The 12,333-nt window shown below is 40.7% G+C and overlaps 1 protein-coding gene across 3 annotated transcripts in view; it reads left to right on the forward strand.

Annotated features, from left to right (window-relative positions):
• MYRIP (myosin VIIA and Rab interacting protein) overlaps window positions 1-11,034 on the forward strand; it is a 533,041-nt gene extending 522,007 nt beyond the window's left edge. For all 3 annotated transcript variants that reach the window (XM_068236299.1, XM_068236301.1, XM_068236300.1), the window contains one exon: window positions 6,498-11,034. In XM_068236299.1, coding sequence (XP_068092400.1) covers window positions 6,498-6,530 — 33 coding nt within the window. In that variant the 3' untranslated portion in view covers window positions 6,531-11,034. The remainder of the gene's footprint in view (window positions 1-6,497) is intronic.
• The last annotated feature ends 1,299 nt before the right edge of the window (window positions 11,035-12,333 follow it).

Consider the following 12,333-nt stretch of genomic DNA (forward strand, 5'->3'; position numbering starts at 1 on the left):
ACCTGGAGGGGGGCATGGCGGAGTGGGATAGATGCCAAAAGTCCCGGGGAAAAATCTGGATTTGACGCAAAGCAGCGTTTTAAGGGCAGAAATCACATTGCATGCTAAATTGGAGGCCTAAAGTGCTTTAAAACATTGTGCATGTGTATACATCAATCAGGGAGTGTAATTAGAGTACTGCTTCACACTGACACACCAAACTCACTGTGTAACGCACCGCAAACAGCTGTTTGTGTTGTGACGGCTGTGCTGGACTGGTGTGCATCATGGCGAGAGTGCAGGCGATAGTGGTTTTCAAGCCCATATTGTTGCCAGGCTGAGGTAGCTCAATGACAGAACAACAGTGATTGTCCAGCTGATCGAATTTGGTCTGTCCACAATGAAGCAACGACCTTATTATCTTTGGTGTGCCACCCCCCGAGACACTCATATAGCCGGCGGTCATTGCTTCATTGTGATACGCAAGCCCCTTCACCACGGCAAGGTAACGATCACGAAGGGGAATTGACACATGTACATGCCTTTTGTTTTGTTGTTGCAGCCGCAGTGCAGCCAGAAAGATTACGCAGGCATGTACATGCACAAGTAAAATTATTATAGCGGCCACTGCTATAACTGGTGGACCCAGATAGTGGTGGCGGACCTGCAGACAGAGATGCTGTGTGGGGACCGACTTAGTCTTGGGGCAGGCAGTCACACAGCGTACAGGCTGAGATGCTGTGTGTGGGGACTGACTTAGTCTTTGGGCAGGCCTGACCCTGCTTTGTAGACCAGTCATCTATGGTCAGCTGGACCCTTGACCCAACGCTGTGTGCCAGAGATGTCACCACTTGCCTTTCAACATCACGGTACAGTTTGTGTATCGCCTTTTTTTAGAAGAAATTGCGGACTGGTATCTTCTACTGCGGTGGGTGGCTTTGCTTATGTGTGCTGCTTTTCCTCAGGTGGTCATCCCATTGCAGTTTGTGCTTTGTAATCATGTGCCTTCGTAAGGTAGTTGTCCTTACGCGGGTCTTGGTATTTCCACGGTTCAATTTTCGGTGGAAGAGAGTACAGATGGCATTGCACTCATCTGAGGCAGACACACAAAAAAATTTCCACACCGCTGAGCCCTGGGGTGATGGCACTTTGGTGGTGGCGGCCGACTGAGTGTTAAGTGGGGTGCCAGAATCAGAGCAAGAGAAGGAAGATATGTCACGCTTCCGTGCGGAAGCTGAGAAAGATGAGGTGTTCTGTGTTAAATAGTCAACTACTTCCTGACAATATTGGGGGTTGATGGCATGTGCCTTCTTCGGAACACTGTACTTTGGTCGAGGGCCGCACAAAATCACAACAGCGTGACCTCGAACAGACCTGCTAGGTGGCCTGCCTCTGGCTCTGCCTTTTGTTATGTCCATATTGGGGGGGAGGAAGTGAAAGGTATGCACTGACTTGACTAATACAATGTAGGGTTACACAGGTGCAGTGAACAGGTATGCAATGACTGCTGGTACAACAATGTGCGGTTACATACGTGCAGTGAACAGGTTGCAGTGACTGGTATTACAAATGTACAGCTGCCTGTCACACACACACACACACACACACACACACACACACACACACACACACACACACACACACACACACACACACACACACACACACACACAGGTACCCTGAACAGGTGGAATGACTGGTGGTATTAACAATGCGTGCACTCACGTAGGTATAGGTAGGTAGGTAGGTGCACTGAACAGTGAACAGGTGCAGGGATTGGGATTACAAATGTGAAGCTGCCTGTCACACACACACACGGACTGCAATGACTGGTGGTATTAACAATGCGTGCGCTCACGTAGGTATAGGTAGGTAAGTGCACTGAACAGTGAACAGGTGCAGTGATTGGGATTACAAATGTGCAGCTGCCAGTCACACATACACATGGACTGCAATGACAGGTGCAATGACTGGTGGTATTAACAATGCGTGCGCTCACGTAGGTATAGATAGGTAGGTGCACTGAACAGTGAACAGGTGCAGTGATTGGAATTACAAATAAGCAGCTGCCTGTCACACACACAGACTGCAATGACAGGTGCAATGACTGGTGGTATTAACAATGCGTGCGCTCACGTAGGTATAGGTAGGTAGGTAGGTGCAGTGAACAGTGAACAGGTGCAGTGATTGGGATTACAAATGTGCAGCTGCCTGTCACACACACAGGCAGTCACTGAATGTGATGGGCCTGGCAGTGGTACAGTAGGAATTAAGGTGCCAAAGGCCAGCTGTGACTGACTGACAGGGCTGTATATAATGCAAGTGGGCCACACAAAAAAAAAAAAAGTAGATCACAAGAACAAGATTAGCTCTCAAAAGAGCTGTTGAGGGGTGCTTTTTTAGCAATAAGAATCAGCAAGGAGCAAGCTAACAAGCCTTCAAGAGCCTAACTAATCTTTCCCTATGAGATTCTGCAGCAGCTCTCCCTTCTCTAATTACTGCAGGCACACGTGAGTCCATTTCCTGACGCTGCCTGCCTTTTATAAGGGGGGGGGGGGGGGCTCCAGGAGGGAGTGTAGCCTGATTGGCTACAATGTGCCTGCTGACTGTGATGTAGAAGGTCAATGTTGACCCTGATGATGCACTGTGGGGGAGAACCGAACTTCCACAAAAGTTTGCGGTTCTCCGCAATCGCGAACCACGGAAGTTCGCCGGGAACCGTTCGCCGGCGAACAGTTCGGGCCATCTCTACAGCCAACATGAGGTGAGCTGCTTTTACAGTGAGGCCACTTCAGACCACCTTTACACCCGAGGAGCACCCCCCTCTCTCCCCTTATTCTTTCCTTGTCACTTCAGATACTGTACACACGAATAAAGGCTCAGCATTCATTTGAAGTTAAAGAGCAAGCTTTCCCACGCATCTTTTGGGGGCTACCACATCAAACTATTAGACACACTTCTTGACAGCCTGTTGTGTACTTTGCATTGTCTATCATGAAGTATTATAGGGGTGGTATCTGAGGATTTATGAAATAGATCATTGGTCCAATCTGGGATTACTTGCAGAGACATGTATCTGTCTGTAATAACACTAGCCAGTTCTACAGTATGGTTGGCACAACTTAGCATATACGTGCCATAATTTTTACAGTTTATGGGATTTTTTTTATCATCTATGGTGTTATTTTTTAAAACAATCCTGCCTTATGGCATTTTTTCATAAGTTTGTAAGACTTTGTACATTATTGTATATGAGAGCCTCAGCTACTTTTGATGATGTACCAGATTCTCAAAACAAATTCATTCATCTATCAGGCCATAAACATAAAAATAACACTGAAAATGTACTGTTGCTATACTGCCATTTGTGATGAAAGGATAGTGTCCTTTCTCTCCATTCAATGTGGAATCCATTACTTGTGTCTCCGTTTGTGTTGTTCCATCTGCCCTTGTTATAGCTGCTCCCATTACATATGTTGCCGCATTCCAAGTACTTCCTTGATATATGTCCTGTTTATAGGTATGTTACATGTGCACCATTTTATATTGTTTCATTACATGTCCCCTATTACATGTGCTCTCATAAATGGGCCTCCTCCATTACATGTGCTTCCATACTTGTTCTCCATCACATAACCTTCATTACAGTATTTGTTTCTGAATACCATGAGCTACCTTACCTGTGCTGCCCCCATCCCTTATGCATTCTTTACATGTGCAGGGACCAGCCCTTCCCTGGTGAATTCAGCAAGAAATGAAAGAATAAACTATTCCCGACTCTAGTTCAGCATTAGTCATAGGCAAATAATTAACCTGACATGACAATTTCCACTGACTCAAAGTTGAGCTGACCAAATCCCACAGCTGCTGACCAGGTTTCTAGTAGCTAATTTATTAACCAGCAGGTAGAGGCTTTTATTTGCAGGGTTTCATTGTAACCCTTTATCAGCGGTTTTTGGCCTGTTTTGCTTATGACTATTTACTGCCTCCATGTTTGTGCCTTTTCTCTTCACCGACACAGCAACACAAGAATCAGTCATATGAGTGTTGTGTCCATAAACACAGAAGACATGAAGTTAAAGTGAACCTCCGGACTAAAAATCTACTCAGCAGAACTGAAAAGGCTTGGTGTTTCTTTAACAGTTTCACAGCATCAGAACTTTGTTTTTCTTACCAAAGCATTATTTTTAGCTGCATTTTTAGCTAAGCTCCACCCCTTTAAAGAAAACTGCCCGGGCTTTTTTCCCTGATGCTGTGCAAAGCATGATGGGATTTCCTATGTTGTTATTCCCGTTGCCTAGCAACTGGGAGGGGTGATCAGCACACAGGACAGTTGGAACTGTGTCTCATGCTCCCTGTCACCTCCTTTCAACCAAAAAGATGGCTGCCCTCATGAAAGCAATCATTTGCCTGTTCTTTTAAAACAGGGTGGTTAAGAGATTATCTTACCTACTATTTTAATTAACATAACTAATGTAACTTAATGACAGTGTGTTTGTTTAAGCTGAAGTTCTTCTTTAAGCAGCAAAAAATGATTTTGACCAGGCTGGCATCCCATTATCACAGTTGGTATGGTATTGCCAGACAGATCAAAGGCAGTGTTTTAAAATGTGGTTTTAAATAACCTCTGTTTTAGGCCCTGTTCACAGTGATCAGTTGCTTTGCAGAATAAATTCTTCATGTCAACTCACTGCCCATACAATTCTATAGGCTTGTTCACAGTACTGTGTTTTAACTGATCACATAATTCTAACTTACTGCATGCAGGCTTTGTGTTAAAGTCTATGTCCAATCTCCATTGCAGTTCACAGTCATTATAACACATTATAACTTGTGCGTTATGCAACTGAGCCTAAAGTACAATGGCATTTGACAATTTGCCTATGATTACAATACAGATGTACTGCTCAACAGGGCTGCTCAAATCTGGATCCGGGAGATACCCGGATAGTTGCTATCTGGATATCTCCCAGTAAATCTGTGCAGGGTGGGCGGGGGGTCAATCTTACCTGTCTGACGTCTTCTTCGTCCGTCCCTCGGCGCCTCCCACGATGCGCTCCACGCGCGTCACGTGATTACAAACACTTCCTCCTTCAACCCAGAAGGAGGAAGTGTTTGTAATCATGTGACTGCTGCGTGGACCGCATCGTGGGAGGCGCCGAGGGTCGGACCGAAGAAGACGTCAGACAGGTAAGATTGACCCCCCGCCCACCCCACACAGGTTACTGGGAGATATCCGGATAGCAACTATCCGGATGTATCCCGGATCTGGATTTGAGAAGCCCTGCTGCTCAACAATCAATAGCCCAGTCCTATAGATAAAAGAGGGATAGGGCAAGCAGAAGGAGACTTGCTGCACCAATCTTTTTATTTTCTTTTTTTAAAATAAATTCTCTAATCTCAACCCTTGGGGATCACACTGTGCCTGAGAAGGACAGAGTGGTCCCGCAATCAGCATTCACCACCATAGTGTTGTTGGAGATATATCTGATTTTAACATAGGGGAAATAAATAGGAAAGAAATTAAGTAATTTTTTATTAAGTCAAAGTCAAAACAAAGAACTAATATAAAAAAAATAATGAAGACAGGAGTAAAAACAATTGGGACTGCCAACCAAAAGGAGCCCCATTTTTCATACATATCTGTAGCTCCATATGATAGCTAACTAACATGCTATTGCGCGCCCTCATTATATACTGTACTATTTGACTACTAACTTGACTACTCTCCTCTGTGGCATACTACAGAATCAATTTGCACCACTCCTGCTTGTTTAGAATTCTGCTGCTGCACTTATCCACCTCTTTTCTTACTTTTCAAAAGCTGCTCCTCAATTTAGTGCAACCACTGCTCAACTATCAATATTCTCCTACCCACCTCTTTTTACTCCTACATACAGTTTTTTTTCATGAGTCTCTAATCTCCGTTGGAACACTCCGCACAATCTGTGATGCACTTAGGCAACCCTGAGGGCATCAAACACAAGCTATAAATTAACTTCATCAAGCAAACATATAATAAAGTATTGAGTCATTTGAACCATTTTTTCACTTGCCTTTTATTTATTGTGAAGTATCCAATTAGGCACATATTGCCTCCTTGTACACAACATGCAGACTTCCATTACATCTTCCTAAAAAAAAACTTCTGATCAGAGTGTAAGGTCATGGTCAAAACTCTCTCTCTCTCTCTCTCTTAGTGTTTCCTGGTTTTGCTGTATAGATATTGCTAGTCTGTCTCTTTGCAGTTTGTATTAGTTGTTCTGTATAGCTGTTTATTATCTACATTTTTTGTTCTTTTACATCTACACTGTATGCACAGTAAACATTGCTTGTGAACAACTGTGAAGCACCACAGAAGATAATAGTGCTATATAAAAAATAATAATATGTAATATTATTAGACTATAGAAGAAAAAGGTCATTTTTATTTCAGAAATTAGATTTTCGTATCATCTGCATATTCATTGTATCAATTTTAGGTACTTAACTGTATTTTGTTTTGTTTTTCCTTTTAGGAACCTACTAAAGGCTCAACCATTATGTATTAAAGACATATTTGTACTGCCAAAAAGTATGATGCCTAAAGCTGTACACAAGAGTGCCTTGATCTTCCAGCCATTATGTGATCCATAAAAACAGATCCTTGTGTGTAGTGCAATGTTTCAATGCCTTTATCATCAGGCATTGGTTAGATACCTCACTGGGAATGGTCAAAATGATGGTCTACTTAGTGGAACTCTGCCTTAAGTTCTCTGAAGACACCAGGAAAAGGTTATGGAGTTTCAAGAAAGGCTCTCTCTGTTTTATTATGCACTTTTATATTTCCATCTCTGTACTAACAGTAATGTGTCCTATACTGTTTTTGCATCCTTTATTTTGTATGGATTCATATGCCAAATGAAATGTAAATGCAAATATTTCTGTTGTGAAGGTGTTTTCAAAACTGGGTATACTATTAAATACTGTACTGTTTTCTACCAGATTCAGACTTGCCTTCCCAAAGCAAATTCCATTTTATAATTCACTTTAAAATTACCATACCCTTTTAGTGATCTCCGTTTTACTTGTTAGAATATGCATGCAGGGCATTATCCTAAAAAAGTTTGCACGACAATTCATTGATGAAATTTGGATTAACCATAACAATTCTAAAAACAGTAAAATACTTTAAACCGAATGGGAAAGGAAGAGTGAGACTATTGCCAATGTCAGCCACAGCAATGATTCTTCTTTTTTTATTACCTATATGCAGTGGGGTACATAGGGTATTTGATACCTGGCGCAGATTATTTATAGACACGCCCCCAAAGGAAGACACTGGGCCTGAGTCTTCTCCCAAAATACGGTTAGGCAAAGTGACCCTAGAGGTAATTTGTAAGGGTAACATTGGATGTTTCTTGGAGCAGGGAGTGGTTCACCCAAGGCTGTTATACAATATATATATAGCGCTGAGCATGGTGATGTACTGGACAGCACTCTCCCTACAGCACTCCCCCTTGGAACGGTCGGTCCCCAGTTTAAATCTCAGCTGGGCACTGTCTGAATGGAGTTTGTATGTTGTCTGTGTGGGTTTCCTCCGGGAACACTGGTTTCCTCCCACACCCCAAGAACATACAGATAAGTTAATTGGGTTTACAATAAAATTTGTTCCTGGACTACAATGGACATACTGTATAATTATAGTAGTTATTAGATTGTGAGCCCTTTTGCTGAAAGCATTAAGTACCCCCTTCCCCGAATAACCAGGGGAACAGAAGATGGAATGCAGATAAGCTCACCCCGTGTGTGCAGAGTGCCACTGTGGTAAAAGGGGAGTGAGCGTGTCCTGACCAGCCAGACAGCAACAGGAACCGCAGCTCAAATCTTCGGCCACAACTGAGGAAGGAGACCTTGTTGTAGACACAAGCATGCAGAAAGGGTGGGCAGAGAAGCTGTGTCAGAGGGCACACTGGACCAGCCAGTGCTGCAGTAAAACAGGGGCAGGCCAGACAGGGCACTCCCATACAGTGAGGTTTCCCAATGTACTATAGTGTTTGCAGTAGTTCATTCATTCTACTGACACAGCAGCTGGCTGTTGTTTAACATTGTCAATTTGTCACCCCCCTCTCTGTACATCACCCGAGTCTCCCTACCCCCTTCCTCTTTCTCATTGGTACCTTACTGCCTATAGGCAAAGTGAGAAGTTAACTTACCATAAGAAGCAGCTTGGGATAGGTAATACTTCCAAGTTGATGCAAATTGTATAGTAATTTTATGCAAATGTATGCAGTTTAAACATAGACTGATCCAATGCAGCAACCATTCACCAAATTATTATTATTGAATATCTATACAACTTTCACATCTTCCTCTGTGCTTTTCAGAGTGGTCTTTTCATTAACTGTTACTCAGAGGGGCTCACAGTCGTATCCCAACCATAGTTATATTCCCATTGTGATCTAGGACCAATTTGAAGGGGGAAGTCAAATAAATTATCAGTTAGTTTTTGGGATCTGGGAGGAAACGGGAGTGCCAAGAGGAAACATATACGGGGAGAGCATAAAAATTCTCAGCAGATCAGAATTATTTGCATCTAATTGACCATTGCTAGAAGCAACTCCATGCCTTTATTTTTTTGTATCATCTCTATTGTAATAATAATGACAATTGAAAAAGTATCCAATGACCCTTTCAGACACATGAAACTTGCCACACATTCAATTTAGTAGTTGGCTTAATGGTTTCTTTAGAAAGGGACTGTGAAATGAAACAAAGTGGCAATATAAAATAAATCTGTTTACCTTTAAACTGTATATATTTAAGATAAAATAAGTATGGATAATCCAGATATGACTTTTTTGAGACTCAATCATATACGATAATATATCATTGTGTGAATACCATTATTCAATTTTTTTTACAATCGGCCATCTGAGTGATCTATCAAAATCATTACTATTCATTAAAATCAGATCTGAAATCGTGATGAGCAGCAAATGACAACTAATGGGATTATGCAGTCATTTGTTTATTCTGGTTCTTTTCTTGTCATCTGTCATTGAACCCTTGAACTTTCATTTATCTGTTGTCAATGACTTTAAAGTGCACAAGGGGTTGATTGGAAAACTAAAAAATAGTAGAGGAATGAAGGTTAACTAGAGAAGGATAAGCCTAGAAATGTAAATCTATATGCCTATGTTTGGGGTTACTTTCCACAACTCCACCCAGACTTCATTGGACCCCTGTCAGGGAAGGGTTTCTACTTTCCTGTGTGGTATTTCAGGGTTACTAGCCTTCAGTGATCCATAAATGTAGGACCACAATATATCTCTGAAACCCCCATTTATCCTGCCACTATGGGTTCTATTGACTATAAACTCGATTACATAACTGCTCTTTGACCAGATAATTGAAAAAAATAAATAGTTATTTTCTGATTTTTGGACAGTTTTTAAGAGCTGTAAACATGGGTTAAAAAAATACTTTTTTTCAAAAATAATCTGATAAATCACCCTTTTTTCAGCAACTTATACAACTATAGTAGAATTTTGAATTTGAAAGTGATACATTAACAGATATTGCCAAAAATGACAAAATACAAGAAAAATTATGCATTTTCCCACTTGTGTTTTTTTTTTTTAAATGCTAACGATTCAAGCATCTCACCAAAGAATTACAAAAAGAAATGTTATCATTTAACAAACTGATCCCAGAATGTACACCAAACCTATTCTTAGAACAAAGCAATGTAAGGTTTTATTTATTTATTTATTTTTTAAATTGAGGAAACCTGAACAACATTCTACATCAGGTTCATGTACGAACATCTAGATGAAAGTAAAATTAAATGACAATCATTACTTTTTCACTTTCCTACCACAAAGTAGTTTTGACTTAATTTTACCGTGCACCATTGTGTGAGGCTAGGTTCGCAGTGGTCAGTTGCATAATGCATGCGCTATAATGAGTGTGAAGTAAAATGGAGACTGGACATAGACTTTAATACAAAGCCTGCAAGCAGCGAGTTAGAATAATGCAATCAGTAAGGGCTCTTTTCCACTGGCTGCGAACCACTTCAAAAGGCAGCTCGCTTGAACACCGCGATAACGTAAATCACGGTGCTCATTTTCCACTACCGCGATTTGTTTTTTTTGCTGAATCACAACCGCCGGCCAACACAATTCGCAGCGCGACCTCGCTATGTTCCCAATGGAAAGCAGCTTGTGCAAGCGCAGGAGATTTGTTCTCGCTAGTGGAAAAGGGCTCTAACAATGCTGTCCTGTGAACAGCCCCACTGCTAACACTCTCTCTCAAATTCATCATTATAAATAATATGATTATGCCTTTAAGAAATAGAGACTTACTTTAAGACAGGGGAAAGCATTTTTCTATCACTGGCCATTAATCTTCTCATAATATTAATAAGGAGATTTATATTTTCATTGATGTGCATTATTTTTTTTTCTCTTGAACAAAATGTGAATAACAGTTGTTTGCCTGACTATTGATCTTAAAATGCAAAGTGAATGAAATGAAAAAAGTATAACTTATTGCCTTTTGTTATGTTGTTGTATAAAGCAGTATCAAGCGTTACATGTGCTGTAGAATGGTTCCCCATAAGAGCATGTTATGAAGCTACTGTAGTGTACTAATGTTAAAATATTCAGTCTTCTGAAATGAAAATGTGTACTGTGTAAGCACTGCAAAAAATCATCCATATTTTATTTAAAGAGAATTTATTTGTGCCAAATGAGTGTAAAAAAAGAGTTTACTGTCCAGATATTATATCACAGTATTATTTTGCCATCAAGTGATTCCTTTTAGTTTTAATATTTGTATTAAAATTATTTTTTTTACAAATGAAAGTATTTTAAAGGTTACATAGACTAAGACCATAGGTAAAATCTATAAAGTAAAGCTGAAAAATATAAATAAATGTTCTGTCAAGTCATCTGTAGTGTCTGTGTATGAGGAGATTTGAAGAGATGACGTTATGAAAAAGATGGATTTAAGGATCTGATGTATTCCAAATGCATGTCATTTTAAATTAAATAAAAATAAATTCTTGAAAAATGATTACAGATATTAAATTCAAAGAGATAAAAGTTATAAATCATTGACTGTGTCTCTCATTTTCTTGTACGCAATATTTTCTTCTTGGCATATTTTATAAAGGTTACTACCATGGGCAACCTCCCTGGCTGTTTGATTATTTCCAGATTTTAGTGTCTAAAAGCAGTGCAATTTTTTAGCATGCCTTTAGACCCTAAAATCACAAAACACTCAAACTGCAGAGAGATCTGCAGCAGCCCCAGTACTTACTCACCTACCTGGGATCCAGCTCTGAAATTCTTCCTCATTCCTCCGGGTGGCGCTCAAACCTTATACTGAGATAGTCATCCATCGTCATGACAACATATTGCAATCTCACCAGAGAGATGCAGAGCCTCCGAAGACAGGAAGGAGAAATGGCTGCCGGTGTCTGAATCCCGGAGGAGGTGAGTTAAACCGCCCGCAACGCATAAGGCTCTGCACAAGCCTCCCAGCAGCTACCCAAAAACAGGCTCGGGATTACCGCTCCTGCCTTTTTTTTTCCACCCTGAGCCTGACTCTGGGATACCGCCAGGGAGGTAATACAGTTACTGAAAATGTACAAAAAAGGAGCTTGTTTTGATACAGGCCACAAAGGACCCCATCAGATAACATAGAAATTGTTATGGAACTTTTACACTGATATGTTCCATTGTAACAGACACTGCTTAGCACACCGTAGCATGATGGGATTTGAAGTTTATGAGCAATTTACTCCTTCTCAGCACAGAACCTGCAGTATGTTGCTAGAATCACACATGTTGACACAATGTTAGTCAACAGTGGTGCTTATTGCTCAGCTGCTTCTTTGCCTGCATTCATTAGCATGTCACTGCAAATGTTCCATCATGAGCACATTATAACGCAACACAATGCAGTGACCCAGTGTGAAACTGGCCTAAATGTGGATAAGACCACATGTTCACTGTCTAATATTGTGTGGCTGGGCTGCTTTTTTGACTCTCCAGCCATTTATATTTAAAATGCACACTGCTAGAATTTGGGCCACAGGAATAGCTGCAAGTACAATATTAGTAAATTACTGATATTCTATTATGGTTCAGTGTGGTTTTCTGATAGTAAAATATCAGTAACTTCTACCGATATTTTACTATAACATAACCTTATTCTCATACAGAGCCCTTCATACATAATTAAGTTGTTGTTTTTAAGTCTTTGCTGAATTAAAATACAAGTACTTGTTAGTCAATGTGTAACTATTTTTTTTTTATTATTATTCATTCCGGGCATGCTGTAGTCTTCTGTATATACTGTATTTGG

The sequence above is a fragment of the Hyperolius riggenbachi genome, chromosome 5, assembly GCF_040937935.1.
Source record: "Hyperolius riggenbachi isolate aHypRig1 chromosome 5, aHypRig1.pri, whole genome shotgun sequence".
NCBI lineage: Eukaryota > Metazoa > Chordata > Amphibia > Anura > Hyperoliidae > Hyperolius > Hyperolius riggenbachi.